The 19,169-nt window shown below is 45.4% G+C and overlaps 1 protein-coding gene across 3 annotated transcripts in view; it reads left to right on the forward strand.

Annotated features, from left to right (window-relative positions):
• Ryk (receptor like tyrosine kinase) overlaps window positions 1–10,027 on the forward strand; it is a 75,343-nt gene extending 65,316 nt beyond the window's left edge. For 2 of the 3 annotated variants that reach the window (XM_021171648.2, XM_029481499.1), the window contains exons 14-15: window positions 6,076–6,212; window positions 7,266–10,027. In XM_021171648.2, the coding sequence (XP_021027307.1) occupies window positions 6,076–6,212; window positions 7,266–7,377 (249 nt within the window). In that variant the 3' untranslated portion in view covers window positions 7,378–10,027. The remainder of the gene's footprint in view (window positions 1–6,075; window positions 6,213–7,265) is intronic. The other variant, XM_021171649.1, reaches the window with a different exon arrangement.
• The last annotated feature ends 9,142 nt before the right edge of the window (window positions 10,028–19,169 follow it).

Consider the following 19,169-nt stretch of genomic DNA (forward strand, 5'->3'; position numbering starts at 1 on the left):
GATATAAATGGACTAGACATTCTAAGTGTATATCATGCCTTATAGTTTTCATAATTGTTATAATTGTATTCAGTTTATATCTGAGAGGAAAAAGAGCCTTTTGTTGGACTAAAAAGGGGAGTATTGTTGAGGTTTGGTCTTTTGCTATGTACTGTAAGGTTAAATATCAGCTCCCAAGGCCTGGTAGATCTCAAGGACTAGAGAATCTACACATAGAACCGACGGACAACGCTGTGACCTTGCCCCCAAGTCATCTCTGATTGGGGAATAAAGATGCCTACGGCCTGTAGCTGGACAGAATTGAGATGGGCAGGGCTCAGGGTTTCCAAGCTTGGGGTTGAGAAAAGGGAGAAGGAGGGAAGAAGGAAGGGGCCATGAATTAGGTGAGTCAGTCCTAAAAGGACAACCATGAGGACTGGCAGTGAAGTTACGGGCAGCCCAGATGGAGCATTATTACTGGGGAAATAGATTCTAGTCGTGTAGAGGATAGATAGCTGCCCAACTCTTGGGCTGACTAAGTCTTGTTATGATAATAAAAGTTTCGTGTATTTTATCTGGGAACTGAATGATCAAAGGCGGGGTAGAAACCCCGACTTGAGATTAAATAATTACAGCAATATTTTATTGCTAAATTCCTTTTGCATAACAATAGTACTTGGTTTTCTTATAGGTCTGTGGTCTATTTAAGCTAGGTTCTTGGCCACCCAAGCAGTGTTAGGCATGGGTTTTGTCTCATGGAGTGGGCCTTAAATCCTGTCACCAGAGGTGGCACTTGGTGGAGAGATGGCAAGTTGGAGGATTCGCTCCTCCATTATTTGGTGACTCCATTTATATTTCTTTCATATATGTATGTATTTTAAGAAATCTCTGTTGTAGGTTTCCATATGACTCCTCAAATGGCCCTCCTTCATTTTGTTTTGATCATTGTGAGTCCAGTACTGGACATCTTAACAGAATTCTCTAAATTTAGAATACCAACTCCCAGTTCAATGAAGTTCTCCCTCATGACAGCCCATGCTGGTCTTGAGCATGAAATCTTGCCTCAGCCTTCTAAGTGCTAGGATTACAGGCATGTGTTTTGTCTTATTCCAAGTTCTCTTGAATTGAGCTTAGCATATCATTGTAAGAATGTCCCTTCATTAAATTTAACGTGGCTAACTCCTAAAAATGATCAAATTTTTCCCTTAAATTCTTCCAGACGCATTTCATATGCATACATACGCCCTATAAGTATCTTTTGCCTTGAATACTTGGAACTAAAAGAAATACTTAGGTCTTTTCCTGTGACTATGATAGCCTGTTAGTTTAAAATTCTGCCATCAAGTTGGGGCATCGCATATTGTTTCAAATTCTTAAAGGTTATTGTTACATTCTAACATTGGGGTTAAAAATGCTAACAACTCCATGAACACATGTTGACTTTGCTCTCTTTGGGTGGAGGTGGGATTCATATTCGTTCTCTCTCTTCTCTCTCTCTCTCTCTCTCTCTCTCTCTCTCTCCTAGGCACAGTTTCTCTGTTTAACCCTGGCTGTCCTTGAACTTGCTCTGTAACCAGGCTGGTCTTGAACTTAAGGATCCATGCAGCTCTATCTCCTGAGCACTAGGAGGTAGTTGTAAAGGTTGTACAGTGAGGTTGAAACTCAGTCTAGAGGTAGTTGTAAAGGTTGTACAGTGAGGTTGAAACCTCATTTCTAGAGGGTGCTGAACAGTTTTCACCATCATGCACTAAGAACTGTAGCCCTGCTCCCACTGAATCTGCACATGGGAAGTGCACACTTGCAGGTGTGTAAGTGCACACTTGCAGGTGTAGCTCAGGACCCCTTTTTCTCCTTGAAAGAACCTTATAGTTCTGCAGTTTTGTAGTTAAGGAGTCTTCATGATTTGCTTAGAAACACACTGGTTGGTTGTTTTCTCATAATAGTAACGCATTGCCACTTTGGGCTTTGTTTCTGTAATTCTATCTGGAAACATCCAATATGTTGGTACATTAAGATTCTAATAACGTTAACATCAGCTCTTAGCTGTCAGCTTAGGAAGTACACACAATCAGATCCAGCTAGTTACGAATGTCTACTATGCCAAGATGTGACTTCACATAGGCACTCTGAAGACGCCTGGGTATTGTTCTTGTTCTCTGTTTTTGCCAAATGTAGGCACAACTTCAGATTTCTGTTACGACTTTTTCCCCTTTATTTGAAAAAATATATTTTGATTGATGCCTCCTTTGAATTATTTAGATAATTATAGTAGCTAACACAGTTCAGCTGTCAAGAGTCTGCCACCGATTGAGTGGTGAATGCAATCAGGAAAGCACAGTTGAGAGTTTCATGTTGTTTTTCTCGTCTTTGTGGTACTACATTGTGTTTAAAAAGCATTTTCTTGGGAAAAAAACAATCAAAGAAATGACTCCCATGCTAATCTTATCAGCATGATTTCTGGCACTCGGGGGTTCCTTTTTAAGGCCTGTGAATAGTTACTAGGCCATAGAGCAAATCAAATGCATCCCATGTGCCTGCTGTTTCTTTCTAGACACCAGTGGACATTGTCCTGGGAGCAGAGTCTGCAGTCATTCAGAGCCTGCATCTGCAGCATGCTCCATCTTGCTCCAGTCCGCCAAGCGCTCTAGTGGCCATCGCCAGATACTGAGTAGGCTCAGTCAGGAGACTCACGTACAGCAGGTGGTGTCTAAGGGAAAGCTGGAGTTTCTGAAAGATGCTTCCTATTTTCCAAAGCAGAGAATTCTTTCTGTCTCATATTTTCCATTACTAATTTTAGAGTAGGGCTTAGAAGATCCTCAGTAGCTAGTTGTGTGTTTGCTTCATGGTTGCAGATTTTATACACCAACAATCTTAGACCTATTAGTATCACATTCACATTAAGAGAATTAGTGTAGGGACAGAAGAACAATGTAGACATGAAAGGATCAGTTTAGACCATGGCTTAGGAAATAGAGATTTAAGATGTAATGTTCTTGATGTTAGGGTCCTGCTTCGTTGTATTGCTCTAGCGTTGGTTGTCCTGGCGTTTCTTAAGAACAAGGAGTACAGGGATCACTTTAAGAACAGTTGCTGTATTTCCAGACATGGTCGACTCCCCTGGCAGTGTTGTCTGCAGTACTGCTCTCTCAGGATCTCACGCGTCTCTGAGCATCTCTCCTCTGGAGTGCTTTGGAGATGTGCTCCTGCTCTCTGCGTCGTCTCCCTTAGAAGACCCCAGGATTCCGATGAAGCCCTGTGCAAGTGTCTGCTGGTGGAGAAAGTGGCGTGAGCAGCCAGTTCTGTGATAGTCGTCGGTTGTGTGTAGGTCTGCAGGTGTCTGAGGACTGGTCACACCAGCAGCTGCAGATGCTAACTTTGGAGGTTAAGCAGTGTCTTAGAGGAAGGCGGGTAGACCCAGTAGCGCAGGACACAGGCTGCATTCCTCCAGCTCTGAAGCCTGGGGAGTCCAGCATGAGGGCACTGATCAGCGTCCTGCTTTCTGCTATTTCTTCACATGGCAGAGGGAAGAGTGGGGTTTGCTGAGGTCTTCATAAGACTTTATAAGCTCCCATTCCTGGGAGCTCCACCTTTATGGTGTTAACTCCTTCCATAGCCCCACCCGCTAGCTTTTTCACACTGGGCATCGGGAGTTCAAAATGTACACATGGTGGAGGCATGGTGGAGTCTCTCATGTTCTGCTACTGGGCCTCCTAATTCACACCCCTCATGTAGTAGATTGCTTTCATTCCTTCCTGACATTCCTTCCTCATTTGCCTAAAATCAGTCTCATCAGATCTGAGTGAGCCTCAAGGTATGATTTATACTCAGGTGAATTTGTTTTCAGCTCTGAGTTTAGGAAAGGAAGCAAGTTACCGACTTCCAGAAACGCAGTGGTGGGACGGGTTCAAGTCGGTGCATCTGTCTCCTAAAGGGTAAAACAGGAAGGGAAAGCCAACACAGCAATGGAAAAAAAGCCAAACCCAACAAACACAGTGCACCTTAGACTCAAGCAGGTCTCTAACTCAGTGCCTTGCCATCCAGGACCCTGGTCCCTTCATCAACAGCTGCCCATGAAAGGCAGGGCAGAGCATGAGAGTATCCCGTCACACGTTTCCAGTGAGTGCTAAGGTTTCGTCTCAGTTAACTGGCTAGGGGCGATTGCTCTGCTGAAGCCTGTCTGGCATTTTAAATTCCCAGAGGAATCACACAGAAGCTGCCCCATTCAGTGACCTCAGCCTCATACGTTAAGATGAAAACAAACCATGCCAGTATATATTGTTCATTAAAAAAACCTAGTTTGTGTCCTTCATTTTAAATAACAAGATCAGAAGCTATGTCTCTTGGCGCATGTCTGTAGTCTCAGCACTTTAGGAAGTTGGGGAAGGGAAGTTGTTGGAGATTCAGGCCAGCCTGGGTTACAGAGAGAGACCTGCCCCCCACCAGTGCCACCACCACTCGCAAAATAGAAACTAGCATTCATCTGCACCTGTTACTTATACCTCTTCCTGTCAGACATGGCCTGATGCTCACTGGTGAAAGGACAGCAGATTCTGAAAGGCTTTGCTGTTCTGGCAGTGCTGCCCCTGAGCACATGGATCGTGGGTGAACAGGTGGGAAATGCTACCCCCTGAGACTAAGACTATAACTTTAAGAACACCCAGGACTTCTAATGACCAGTAGAAGCTGGAATTAGGAAGGAAGGGATCAGCTTTTACAGCAGTATTTAATGTCATTCCATTATAGATTTTTTGTTTTGTTTTGTTTTATAGATTCTGTTAAAAATGTGGCTATTGTTCACTAATATAGGTTGAATAGCCTTCATCCAAAATGCTTGGGTTTTTTTTCCCTAGATTTAATATATACATACATACATATGCTGTACAAATGGGACTCAAATCTAAACGCAGGTCTGTTTTGTGTAATATTTTTAATGATTTTGTGCATGAAACAGTTTCATGGCATGGAAATTTTTTATTGTAGTGTCAGCTCTACAACTTAGATTTTGGTGTGTTTTGCATTAGGGATATTCAACCTGTGAAAGGCTTTTTTTAAAAAAATCCATGTTCTTTACACAGTGTTTCCAGGTTTTGTTTGTACTGAAACAGTAACCTCCAGCTTTGTGCTTTGGGCGTGGATGTGCTGTGTGCCCCACCCAGCTCTGCCCTTTCACTCACTGAGATGTGTGCTTGGCCAGCCACAGGTTTCACCTGCTTCCTCACCTGGTAACCTAAGCTGCCAGCGGGAGGTTCTAGGGTTTGTTGTGAAAACTGAATGTGATTGGAGGCTCATTGCGAAGCACTGGTGAGAACCCTTTAGCTCCTGCACAGGTGTTGCCCCCTCTCCCCAGCGTTGACGTGAACCCAGGTTCGCAGGTGGCAGCAGGTTGTCCCCACCGTGCCCTGGACAGCAGCATAGCCACAGCTCTGGGTTGGTAGTGGAGCCTGTCTTCCACTGCTCGTCCTTCTCATGAAGGGAAGGCCTGAGTCAGCCGGCCGGGCCTTGCAGTGCCTCTGCTTAGGCTCTGTGCTTACTGTTCATCTCCTTACTGGTTTTAAGTAACTCTGACTTCTCCTCAGCTGGACAATATCTTTTCAGGGTGTTCCTAAAAGTTGTAAATGATGACAACAACACATTGTCTCTCTGTGCATGCTAGGGTTCCATCCCTAGCTCTGCAAAATAAGCAGATCAGAAACCCGTGACTGCTTATATGTTATGTAATCTGCATGTCTCGCTTACTGAGTGAATCTTCTGTCCATGAGTGGATGGATGTTCTGTCCATCTAGGTTGTTCTCCATTTCCCACCATAATTAGTTAACTTAGGGGTAGCATGGTGAATAGCCAGTGAGAGAAATGGTTTTTTTGAACCGACCTAGTTACTTAGACCAGATGATACAAATGTTAACATTGAAGAATTAACGCATTTTAATGCTTTCTTTTCTACACCAGCTAGAGAAAGTAACCAGTATGGCAGCTTTTGTTTTATGAGCAGTACTCACTTTATTTAGGAGTTTGACCAGTTTCTATTTCTGACCTGTCTGTAGTCACCAGCACCCAGTTTTAGAATGTTCCCCTCATTGTGCTGCTGTCCTCTCCTAGTGGGCCTTTGGAGTGACGCTGTGGGAGCTCATGACTCTGGGCCAGACGCCCTACGTGGACATCGACCCCTTTGAGATGGCCGCTTACCTGAAAGATGGTTACCGAATAGCCCAGCCAATCAACTGCCCCGATGAACTGTGAGTGTTTTGGATCTCAGACATGAGCCTTGATGCATTTACTATGTTACTATAAAGCAGGAAAGCACGTTCCTACGTTCACCCAGACGCCCCCCTGGGAGACTGATGAATCTTCAGACAGGACCGAGACCTTGTGGAAAACAGCAGTCACTTTTTAACCCGCTTGGCCTCTTTTATCAGGGGTACATAATCTTGATTACTAAAAATTGACCTGAGAATCTAATACACCAGTGAGGAAACTGATAGGGTGCCACGCCAGTTACCTGAGTTTTGTTTAAACAGATGAAAAGATACAGCACTTAGTGAGACCTTTCTTGAGATCCAAATGCACCCGCCAAGGCAGTGCACGTCTGAGACCCTCCCACAGGGCGAGCGGACAGGCAGGTCCCAGGAGCTCGCTGGCCAGCCATTGTAGCTGCATCTCTGAGCTCCAGGTCCAGTAAGATACTCCTTCCGAGTAAAGAAAGTAGAGGACAGAACTCAGTGCTGACCTCTGCTCTCCACAGACATGCACAGACACATGCATACAACCACACAAACATGCACATAGACCACATGACAGTACACACAGACATGCACAGACAGACACCTTTCTCATCCTGGCCTTGCCTTCCTTCCTTGCCTCCATCATGGCGGTGGGGTACACAGGGGCTGGTTGGGATGGTGGGCACAGCAGTGTGTTGTCTACAGAGGCCCTAAAAGGTTTCCCTGCCAGTTTTAGATAGTAGCTTTGCTGTAGCTCCAGGAGTCTTAATTTCAGGTAACACCTCTTCCTAGTTCTTCCTCAACAGTGTCCAGGACAACGCAGCAGCCCGTTGTTCTGACTGTTCTGTGTATTTACACAAAGCTCTGAACTTTCTGAGTATTGTATTCTCATGAAGAACTGAGATTGCTGTGTGTAATCCAAATAACTTAGCTTCCTTTAATCCTGAAGCTGCTAACATAGTACAGCTAAGCGATTGCTCATGGCTGTCCTCCCCAGCAGCCCATTGAACAGAGCACATAACTGGCAGGACGCTGACGGAGGCCTGACACATTTCCATGTCACTGCAGGTTTGCTGTGATGGCCTGTTGCTGGGCCTTGGACCCTGAGGAGAGGCCTAAGTTCCAGCAGCTGGTCCAGTGCCTCACAGAGTTCCACGCTGCCCTGGGAGCCTACGTCTGACTTCTCTCCCAGCTCCACCACTCAGAAGAAAGTGCCTGTCTGTCATGGATGCCCCTCGTGCAGCGCAATGCCTGCAGGGGCACACTGTCTCCAGGTCACCCAGCCTTAGCAGTGCTTCCAAACCTCAGCTTTTAACGATGACGTAATAACGCAGAGTGTTTTCTAGATACCACTTTTACTAGGTTGAACCAAAAGGGGTTTTGTACATTTTTTGGCCAAAAATTTTTTTAAAATATAGTGACTTTGGACTAGGGGGTGCAGTCTTTTTAAAAAATAAATAAACAGTTTTAAAAATTATTTAGACACAGATATTTGGAATAGCTGTCTTAGTGCCAACTGCTTTTATTTTTAATGTTTTACTTCATTGAAGTAATGTAGGTGACTCACCTTTAAAGCTATTTTAATATTTTGGTCACTACTTTTGGGAGTGGTTTGTCTTCAAAATGCGGTACTTTTCTTAGGAAAAACAACATTACAAAGGTGTCTGGTTTGCCTTATACGAAGAAAGATAGTATATTAGGAAAAGGAAAATTGAAAAAGTAAAAAGAAAAAGAAATTACAAAGTAAAAATAAAAAAAAGAACATATCGCCCCCGCATGGAAAAATCGCTTGTTTAGTGACCATGGCTCTGCTCATGTTTGGGGAAGCAGGTCTGAGTTCACATCCCAGTCAGCTTTCCTGTGAGCTGGAAGAAGGCTGGGGCAGGCTTGTAGAAAACAGTGGTGACCTTATTTATTTTTGCTCTCCGGGGAAGGAGGGGACCCAGTTCCAGACAGTGACCCCTCTCTACTGCTGGGGTTCCCTCTGTGCACGCCTGGGCGGAGCTACGCACAGAGCCGGCGCTTCTGTTGTTGTGGGTTTGGGGGGTTTTAGTTTTGGTTTTTGGTTTAAATTGGTAATTTTTACGCTTATCTTCAAGGCTGGCTTAAGTATAAATTGGTTTTTTAAAAACACTTGAAAAATTAAAGGACTCATTTTATATGCTGGTATTCAAAATACTGCCCACTTGTGTGACTGTCGGTTGTGTCCTGAAAGTCTTGGAGTCACATTTTATCCCCTGAGAGCTTGACTCAGGTTCCAAAACCCTAACAGAAGAGCAGCTGACTCTGCTCAGCCGCCAGGGCCTGTTAAGAAGTTGGATGATAACTCCTACAAGGAATTATCATGGAGAGTCTACATGTATGTAGCTACACACAGGTTTGGTCACCTGGGCCTGTGAAGTGACTGGGCCTGCAGCTGCTGCCTCTGTGTCTGTCCTCTCAGGGTTGTGAGGGAGAACATGGGTCTGTCCTATTAAAATAAATCTTGTGAATAAAGAGAGTATCTGAAAAGACAGCTTCCACAGTACAAGGCTCCAGGAGGCAAGCCAGGAGCTCAGTGTCCCGCATAGGGCGTCCTGCATATGGTGTCTTGTTGATGATATGCTTTGTCCTCAAATGTCTGGGTTTTAAAATGCCTCCTTTGAACCTTTTGTAACTTAAGACACATTGTTAATAGCCTGCATCTTAGAAGGGATTCAGTCAACAAGTACTAGTGTGTGTACTTCAATTCAGCATCCAGTCAGCCAGTGTGTACATTACCTACAGAGAGCAGCTCAGCTTCCCTCACCCCTCTTATCCAACACTCAGTGCACTCTTGTTTCAGATGAGAACAATGTTTAGAAATCACAGTTCTCTGTATAGAAGTTGTTTTAAAAGTCATTGTTCTGGGGCTGGAAAGTGGGCTCAGACTGCTCACAGCTCTTCTAGAGCACCTGCGTTTGAATCCCTCTGGCCTCCACAGGCACCAGGCATATACATGGTGTCATAAACTCATGAAGGCACATACTCATATACATACGTATGTATGTACCCATATATATAACATGTGAGTATGTATACCCATATATAACATATCTGAGTATATACGTATATTCATAGATCTAGACAGAACTGTTTTAAGGTAAAGTGTGGCTGTCCCGGTTAAGTCGCACTTCTGTTTCCCTTGGGGGTTTGCTACCTGTACACATGTGCATGCTCTCTCGTTTCAGTAGATTGTTCTACTGAACTATGTGGAGATAGTGACAAGGGAAGAAAGAAAGAGTCCGCTTTCCACGGCCGATCCTCCTCCAGTGATTTGTATAGCTTGTGAATACTGCCGAACACAGCCCCCCACATCACTAAAAATGTAGGTTTTTAAGAAGCAAATTGATGGAGTGCAGGATGCGACCATAAGCTGTCTCTGCTGACAACACTAAAAAGTTTTTTTGATACAGTATCTTGCTGTGTAGCCCAGGCTAAGCTCAAACAAGTGCTAGGATAGTAAACACCACCATGTGTGGCTAAAAGTAAGATTTGTTTCTAAAGTAGTAAGGAGAGCTCCAGGATTTAAAACAAAACAAACAAACAAAAAAACAAAAAACACAGCTTGACCTTGACAATCATCATCATTAAGCAAAAACCTAAGATAAAATACCATGGTGCCTTAAAGTTACGTCTGGAATCCATGTTTCCAGTTATCTTTATATTTTGGCCTTCTGTTTTGTTGCCACCAAGAATTAGCACTAATACTAGATAGGGGCTTGCATCGTAGTCATGGTGACTAGAAACTATTCACTCCACAGATGCTGAAGCCCCTGAAGATAGATGGCTCCTCTCTAGGTCTGTCTCTCTCTGTCTCTGTCTCTGTCTCTGTCTCTGTGTGTGTGTGTGTGTGTGTGTGTGTGTGTGTGTGTGTGTGTGTGTGTAAAAGCATGAGGTGGATGTTAAATTTCTTCCTATCTCTCCATCTTAGTTTTTGTCTGTCTGTCTATCTATCTATCTATCTATCTATCTATCTATCTACCTACCTACCTACCTACCTACCTACCTACCTACCTACCTTTGGCTTTTCAAGGTAAGGTTTCTCTGTGTAGCACTGTCCTAGAACTCACTTTGTAGACTAGTTTGGCCTCGAACTCAGAAATCTGCCCGCTCTACAGTGAGTCCTGGGATTAAAGACACGTGCCTTAGTTTCTTACGACAGAGTGTCTCATTGAAACTTACCAGTTTGCTAGATAGGCCCCGGGGATCCAGCTGTTTGTGCTTCCCCAGTCCTGGAAGCCACCACACTGCTTCTCTACTTTGGTGGGTGCTAGGGATAGAATTTAGAACCTCTGGCCTGGTAAGGTGGCTCACTTTCTGAAAGGGCTTCTGATTAAACCTGATGACCGGAGTTCAGTCGTTAGGCAAGAGAAAACTGCCTCTTGCAAGTTGTCCTCTGACCTCCCGTGTGTCGTAGCATACATGCCTGTGAACATAAACAGATGAATATCATAAAGAGGATTATGACAATAACTCAGTTTTCTGTCCTTGCATGACAAGGACTTTACTACTTGAGCCATCTCCCCAGCCTCATGTTCTGTGATAGGAAAATGGGAATACCACTTAGCTGAGTCCTTGTGTGAGGATGCCACTAACGTTCTTGTAGGATGTTTCTGACAGCATCTCGCTGGAACTGTATCACATGGGCACGCCTGGCTATGAAACATTCTAGGAAAAAAGCATTTTAAGAGTTATTTTATGTGTGTGGGTGTTTGCCTGTGTGTATGTATGTATGTGTGTATGTGCACAGTGTGTGTGTCTGATACCTGTGGAGGCCAGAAGAGGGTGTCAGATCTCCCTGAAACTGGAGTTACAGATGGTTGTAAGCCATCTTGTGGATGCTAGGAATCAAACCTGGTTTCTTTGCTAGAGCATTGAGTGCTCTTAGTTACTGAGCCATCTTTCCAGCCCAGAAGTTGTATTTTGTAATTTAAAAGTGGCTTTGCTGAGATATAATTAACATTGCGCCATAAACTAGATGGGTTTTGATATATTCAGTGTTGAACGGTCATTACCACAGTCGAATTCAATTTGTTTCATTTTGGGTTTTGTCATATGGTTTTATTTTTGAGGCAGGACCTCACTGTGTAGTCCAGGAGGTTCTCAGACTGTGGCCCAGGCTGCTCTTGCCTGGCAGCCTTCTTGCTTTAGCCTGCAAATGCTGGAAGAAAGGGGGACACCACTGTGCTAGCTCCCCTGTTGAGATGTGTGGCCCCTAGAAAAAGCCCAATGCCCATTTGTGGTCACCCCGCTTCCTTTCTCACTCTCAGCTTCCGGAAGTAACTGATTTCCTGATCTCTATTCGGAACTTTGCATTACATGGAGTCATGTGGTAAGTGGTCTTTTGTGTCTGTTGTCTTCTACTTAGCACATGGTCTTCAGGGTTTCCATGTTGTGGCATGGCCAGCAAATGCTTCGTTCTACTGAAAAGTATTCCCTTGTAAGGATATGCCACATTCTCAGTTGACACTTGCTTGGGGACACTTGAGTTTTCGTTTAATCAGATCGTCACCTGGAAACAAAAAACAAAAAAGGAGGCTTTCCGTGGGTAAGGGTGGGGAATGGCTGTAGGTGGCTCCTAGCAGGGTTAGCCACAGTGTAGAGATGGACTCTTGACCCAGCTTCCTTCAGCACTGGGTTTCGCACTCCACGAGTTGTCAGACTTGAAGGGAAGCAGGGTGAGTCTAGGAAGATTCAAGTTAGCAGAGACCACTACTGAGGAGAAAACTTGGTCGGAGCCACCATCTGAGCTTTTAACTTCTGGCTCCTGGTCCTGAAAGCCCTACAGTACATCATGGCTGCTGCCACTTTGACCTCTGCTCTTTTTGTACCAACCTGTCCTCGGGCTTGCAAAGTGAAATTTGTTCTCTGTACTTGGTCTATAAAGTCTACCTCAGGGTGCTTTCCCTTTGGCTCTGACCTAAACCACCTAGGACCTTTGGCCTATGGAAATAATGTAGAAATCAGCCGTATGCCTCTGCAAAAATTGGAGGTAAATGGGCTTAAGCTTGTGTCTAGTGATACAAATCTTGGACTAGGTCTTGAGTCTTTATCTGCATGTATAAGAGGTTTGTTAACGTTTTCTTTTGGAGACCAAATCTCATGGTATAGACTAAACTCTTATCTCCTACCTCCTCTCCACGAGTGTGTTTCAGCCTCCTGGGCAGCGTAATTACAGATGTACAGTACCACGCCCAGCTCGACATTTAATTTTAAATTAACTTTGTGTGTTGTGTGTGTTTGTGCACACACCAGGCGTCAACATCAGATGTCTTCCTCGGTGGCTTTCCATTACATCATTTTTTTGAGGCAGATTCTCTTACTGAACCTGAAGTTCAGTCTAGTCCGATTGACTGGGAAGCGGACTCTCCTGTCTCTCCCTCTCCAGCCACACTTGACTTTTCTGTATGTGCTGGGAATCAAACTCAGATCCTGGTGCTTCTGTGACCAGTGGGCTCGGGGGTGTTAGTCAGTGTTTCTCTGGCTTCACATAATCACCAGCGTTACTATTATGAGGAAAGATCCTTTGGCTCCATCTTGTCTGGAGCCAGAATGGCCTTGGCCTGACTGGGTCAGGAAGCAGAGTGCGTAGTGCGAGTGTTTTAAGTTTTGTGTTGGAGTCTCTAGGCAGTGTCCCTCTGGCCTTGGCTCCTCTTTTCCCCTCAGGACCCACAGTTGCCTTCACTGAAGGAGAGGGTTGTGTATTCTCGTCACCTAAACAGATTCTCGGTCTGTGATAAATGCTCCCTTATGGTCATCCTCGCCCCTTCTGGGAAGGCAGGAAAAGGAAGAGACAGGGGCCTGGCCTGCTGGACTTGGTGGGAAGCTCCCCGTACCTCCTCCGCTGGCCACTCGGGCCTCTGCATGCTCTAGGCTGCCCTGCTGGCTCACGCTTTGCATGTCCCTATTGAAGGAACACTGATATCTTTCCACAGGATGTGGCCCTTAGGTGCATTAAAACAACATAAGATCGGGAAGTAGATAGAAATACTGGATTTTCCCATCACCGCCTCAGTGTAGTGCTGTGTTGTAGAGATGGCAAACTGATAATGCAACTCCCTTGTTTTACAAATGAAGGAAATGAAAGGCGCTTTTGGTTGCAAACCTAAGATGTATAGCAGGCTGTTTCTTATGTTGGTGTATTATAGGAGGTGGGTGTGCTTTTCAGGAAGGAAAATTAATTTGGTAGGACACTGACTAACAAACACTCTGTTAATAGGCATTTTTGTTTGTTTGTTTGTTTCCTGAACCCGTGAACAGAGTGCTATAATTGGCCAAAAACCTTCAAAAATGATGTTGCTGGGAGGGAAGGTTCCAAGGTAAATGGGCAGAAGTGCCGTACGGGTCTAACGTCAAGAAATTCCGACTTTGGTCTGGAGTAATAGAAACTCAGTAAAAGGCTCACATCAGAGATACACCCACATGTGTTTTAGCCGTGTTTGTGGTAGGCAGATGTTGCCACCGTACATCAGGCATGGTACTAATCACCAAAAGCCCTACAGAGTGGCCTTACTCCCATTTTACAATTGAGGAAATGAAAGTTGAGCTTAGTTGTGTAAGTAATGAATGCTGTGTCCTAATCCAGGGAGACTGTCCCCAAACCCTGTGCTACTGAGACGGGAGGAACAGGTTTGCAAGGGAGGCAGGACACCTTAGGAGACCCTGCTTGTTGGCTCCAACGTTTCTAGTGATATAAAAGGTAGTGTTAGTGTTTGGAGTACCAGGTTGGGGATGGGCTACGTAGGAACTTGAAGTGTTGTAGAGGGAAATTAAAACGGGAGCTGCCTAGAAGCAAATGGCACACAGCCAGTGTAAGTCACATTGGGGCTGCCCTGGTTGGTCAGCGCATTTTTCTTCAGAAATTTGGTTACAGTGGAGTCTGCTATAACAAATGGTAGTTAAGTCATTGTTTCCTTCTTACATGGTAGTCCAAAGGGAGGAGGGTGGCTAAGGACCCGCCATCCTTTCGCCCTGCCCTTCCTATCAACAGCCATTTTAATGTGGCTGCATGGCCAGCGCTGGGTTCCAACCACATCACTGCGGCTCCCAGAAGAGGGAGCCTTTATCAGTAAGTGATAGAAAGGCCACCAAGACACTTCTGCTGATATCCATCAGGAAAGACTTGGGCACCAGCAGCAAGGACGTCATTTAGAAAAGAGTCTCCCTAGGCAGCTGGCTGGGGGAAAAAAAAAAAACAGTTTGCAAACAGTGGTCTGTCAAAGAGAAATGAGAGAAGAATCAAGAAGCTGTGTTTTTCCGGATAGGTATGAAGCTAGCAGCACTCTGGAGTGTAGGCTGATAGGGGAAAGGTGTTACCTGACCATGGGCTCCAGTTAAGTATCTGGTCCAAGATACTGAAGATCTGAATACCTTGGGCCTAAGTCTCCAGAGTAAATCTTGGACTGAGACAGAAAGTAGATGAATGAGAGCTGGCATGTATGGCTAGAGGAGAATCTGGATTTGAGCCCAGAGTGTCTTCGTTCCAGAAGATAAGCTAGCTCCCTTGCAGTCATGGTGTGGGAGGCAAGGGTTTGGAGTGGAACAGGCACAGCATGGTGTGGTCAGAAGTGGTATCCTAACAAACAGCACCCTCTACTCTATGTTGGCTTGCTCTAACACAATACCTGAGGTGACTGAAGGAAAGAGAAGAGTGTATGTTCGCTTACAGTTTTGTGGAGGTTTCAGTTCACACAGGACCAACCCTCTTGCTTTTGAGTTAGTAGCAAGGCAGTATGGAATGGCAGGGCACACATGGTGGACTAAATAGTTTCTGTATGGGAGCCAGAATCCAAAAGAGAAAGGAGACGCGGAATGCTTACTTGAAAGGCATACCCCCTTTTGACTGGAAGGCCTCTAAGCAGTCCCCACCTCCTAAAGGCTCTACCCCCTTACAATAGTGCCTTCAACTGGGGATCAAGCTTTAACACATGGACCTTTGTGGGGACATTAGCCTAAACGTTAGCATCATCTGGTCCCTGGCCTTCTACCTCACATATGGTTTCTTTTCTACTTTATCACACATACGCACAACCCGCCTTGTGCTTTCACTTGTGATCTCGTCTGTAATGGTGTTCCATACCTACTGCAGTCTAGCAAAGCTCCCTGTTCTTGAAAACCCACCTCTCAGGTCCTTCAGTATCCTTAGCCTCTGCTTGCAGTCTGACCACCATCAAATCCACACACACCCACCATCATCAGGTTATTTATAGCATATAAGTGTTACTTGAGCAGATGGGAGGCCATCTCACATTTAGACCACAAAAGCAGCAAGCCTGCTGTAAGCTTGGGTGTGTTTTCTAAGCAGCTGGCTATGCTAGAGGCCCCTTGGCCCTCTTATCACCAGGACTATCCAGTTGGCACCCCAACTCTTGTCATTATCTTCCCCTCTCTCTTGCACTCTGACCCTGTTCCCCACTCTCATCCTCCTCTCTAGCCGCTCCCAGCTTTCCTTGAACTCCGTCCTAGTCAACAGCTCCTCCTTCTTGCTGGACAGAGTGTTCCTAGATATCCTTTCTGTCAGAGCCTCCCATGCTTCTCCTGGACCCCTCAGACTTGTATGCATGGTTTTCTCTGCCAATGACTTTCTCAGCTTCCTGCGCCCCTCCCTCCCTGCCTTCTTGTTAGCATTGAGTTACCACTTCTCAGTGAGTTGCCTCCACTCCACTCAGCGTCTGCCCTGACATGGGCCCAGGGTCCTTCCTTCCTGGGGTAATGGCTCCCTTTGCGGGCCCCAGACACCATAGGTGTCAGGTTTAGTGACATTCTCTCCGTGGCATGTGTCAGCATATCATCCTTGAAGTGCCTTCTGTAACTTTGGCTTTTCAAATCCTACTTTGAATAGTTGTTCTTAAACGCTCCAACCTCCCTTCTAGCCCACCACCCACCAGAGGTAATGGGAAAGAAAGCTTATTATGATACAGGGGCAGTGGGCCTGTTTAGAAATTGTTCTTTGAAGCAAATCCCATCTGCGTTGTCAGGAAACCAGCAGTTCAGTTCACAGGAATCAGCAGCGGGCAGCTCGATCCACTCGCAAACACTTCACCAATATAGCAGCAGTCCAACCTAGCAGTGACAGCCAGGCCTCAGGCAAGGCTTCACCAGTCAGCAGGAAGGAGCAAGACCAGCAGGGACACCAGAAGTTCTTGGCTGTGCCTCTCCCAACGAAGCCAAGATCAGTGAAGACTCGAGAAGAAGGGTTGCACAGCAAGCCGGCGTCACTGTCCATTGAGTCCTATGTATGCTCCCCCCAAACATCATGTGTCCTACACAGGCATGTGTCCTACACACGTCTTGCCTTAGCACATAAGTCTGTCTTAGCAAAACTCCCTATGGGTCTGTATCAGCTGACATCACTCTGCAGATCGGCCCGTGGAAGCGGCAAGAAGCCACAGGAGCCTCTCAAGTTCTTTGGTGCATCTTTCTCTGTGGAGTCAAGATAAATGGTGCTCAACAATGCACGTAATGTGGGCCAATACGTGTGTGTCCTTAGCGAAGAATTCTTCATCACACATCCTTTCATGTGCTTGCTTCAGTAAAATGTCCTTTCACCTGTGTCTGCTTCAGTGAAACATTCTTTGACATAACTGACTTTCCAAAGAAAACCACGTTTCCACTTCAGCCTTCCTTCCACACTTAGTAATTCTGCGGCTCAAGCGTCTACCTCCCCCCACCCCAGCCCCCCAATTTTGGGTTCCTATGGTTCCGATGTCAGTCTTGAGCACCTGCCCGTCAGGTCTTTTCTGTGCTCAGCACCTCTGCAGGACCATCTGGCACCCCTCAATCCCAACATTGAACTTAGTCCCTCCTTAGTCTCCACAGGGCCACCATGAAGCCACCCTTACTGCTTCCTAGTGCTTCCTGAGTTATCTGTGGGTAGAACTTGTGGTCTCTTGCCAGTTCTCTCCAGACTCCATTGCCCCAGCCAGCTTCCCTCCTCTACGCCCACATTGGTTATACATGGTTTTTGATTATCTGTTTTGATAATCACTCAGGCTCTGAAAAATTGTTATGGGAGATAGTTTTGTTCATCCAGTGATACATAGGACCATGTGAACTAAGAGGTGTGTGTGTGTGTGTCTGTGTGTGTGTCTGTGTGTATGTCTGTGTGTGTGTCTGTGTGTGTAGGGAATATATATGTGTGTGTGCTGTCTATTGTTGTCTTTCCTGAAACAAAGGGCTACTCCACCCCCTCTGCAATTTCCTTTAGCCTAGAATTTATTAAACATTACTTCTCACTGAGAAAATACACTTATGGAGTTCAATATTCTGAAAGTTTGTATTGGCAAAAAACAAAAACTAAATACACTCCAAAGGCTTAGAGGAATCTATCTAGACAGTTAGCAAACCTCCAAAAAAAGAGAGATGGACTTTTATCCTTAATAATGACCTTCAGAGGGAGCCATATGACGCTGAGCATGGTGGCGCATGCCTTTAATCCCAGCACTTGGGAGGCAGAGGCAGACGGATTTCTGAGTTTGAGGTCAGCCTGGTCTACAGAGTGAGTTCCAGGACAGCCAAAGCTACACAGAGAAACCCTGTCTGGAAAAACCAAAAATAAAAAATAAGAAAAAGAAAAGAAAACTCGTGTTGTAGGTTCAGGGCCGCCCCAGGGAAGGTCAGCCAGCAGTGTCGCCTCTTCGGAAGCATTCTAGGTGATGTTTTTTGAGAGAGCCAATGAAGCGGGACATGACTGATATCAGGTCACAGGCCATTTCCTCAGTGGCACCCAGCCCACAGGCTGCAGCTCACCCCCAGCAGGCACCCTGTGGTCTCAGGCCTGGAAGCAGAGATCAGGTCATATGCGGAAGTTTCTGCTTTCACAGGAGAGCAGCTCTATGGACTGTGTATGTAGGCCGAGTGATTACGGGGCCGGTGTGTGAGTGGTACTGTAAAGACAGGCTGTGGGAAAGGCTCCTACCAGGAGGGTTTTCATAAAAAAATAAAGACAAACCCCTATACATGGCTCCCTGTTGAAAACTCGTGGCCTGGCTCCTCCATATCTCAGAAATCAGGTTCCTTGTCACTTTTTTATTTTATTTTTTTTGTAGTGAAATGAGTGCAGGGTACCTTGTTACATAGTTAACAACCACAGTTTCTTACCAGGCACAGGCTACTAGGAAATTCCTTTGAAATTGTTGACTGAAGTTCTACTGAAATACACTTGTGAACTTACTACAATAAGCATTTGATTTCTTTCCTGTTTGAGAGGAAATGTCAAACTCTGAATATAGGCTAGGGATTTATGGCTGGGTCAATAAAATCTTAACAGTGAGGGAAAAAAAAAAACCTATTTTTGAAGGCTGGTATGGCCTTTTCCTATTACAGCAACCCTGCCTTTCAGGGTTATTTTAAAATACCATTCCTCATGTTCACTCTGCCTTCAGAGGGACAATAATCAGCTGTCTGCCTCAGCTCTTCCTTATCCACTAACAGAGAATACACTTAGGTCTTACAATTCAGTGGTTGTTTCTTTAATAAAGGCTGCACTTAACTTACTTAGAGACAGAGTCTGTCTCATCAAGCAGCTCTGGCTGTCCTGGAACTCCCTTGGTTGACCAGGCTGGCCTTGAACTCACAGAAATCATCCTGCTTCTGCCTCCCACATGCTGGGGTTAAAGGTGTGTGCAACCACCGTCCAGCCCCATAAATTGCTTTTGTCAAGAATATTTTATGACGGCAGAAAAAGAAACCTAGACACTGGCCACCCTCTATCCTCGCCCTGCCCCACCCCCAACCCCCGACCAATAACTTAGGCCCAGGAAGGCTTGTTTTCATTTGTTTGTTTACTCCTGCTAGGTCAGGTTCCTTGGGTCACTTTCAGTGAGGTGCTTGGAATCTACACCTTGCCTTGAAAACCATCTTGAAAGCCAGCCATAGTTACACATGTCTATAACCCCGAAACTCTAGAGGCGGAGGGAGGGAACCTATGCCTTTCTTTTTTTTTTTTTTTTT

The sequence above is a fragment of the Mus caroli genome, chromosome 9, assembly GCF_900094665.2.
Source record: "Mus caroli chromosome 9, CAROLI_EIJ_v1.1, whole genome shotgun sequence".
NCBI classification, from domain to species: domain Eukaryota; kingdom Metazoa; phylum Chordata; class Mammalia; order Rodentia; family Muridae; genus Mus; species Mus caroli.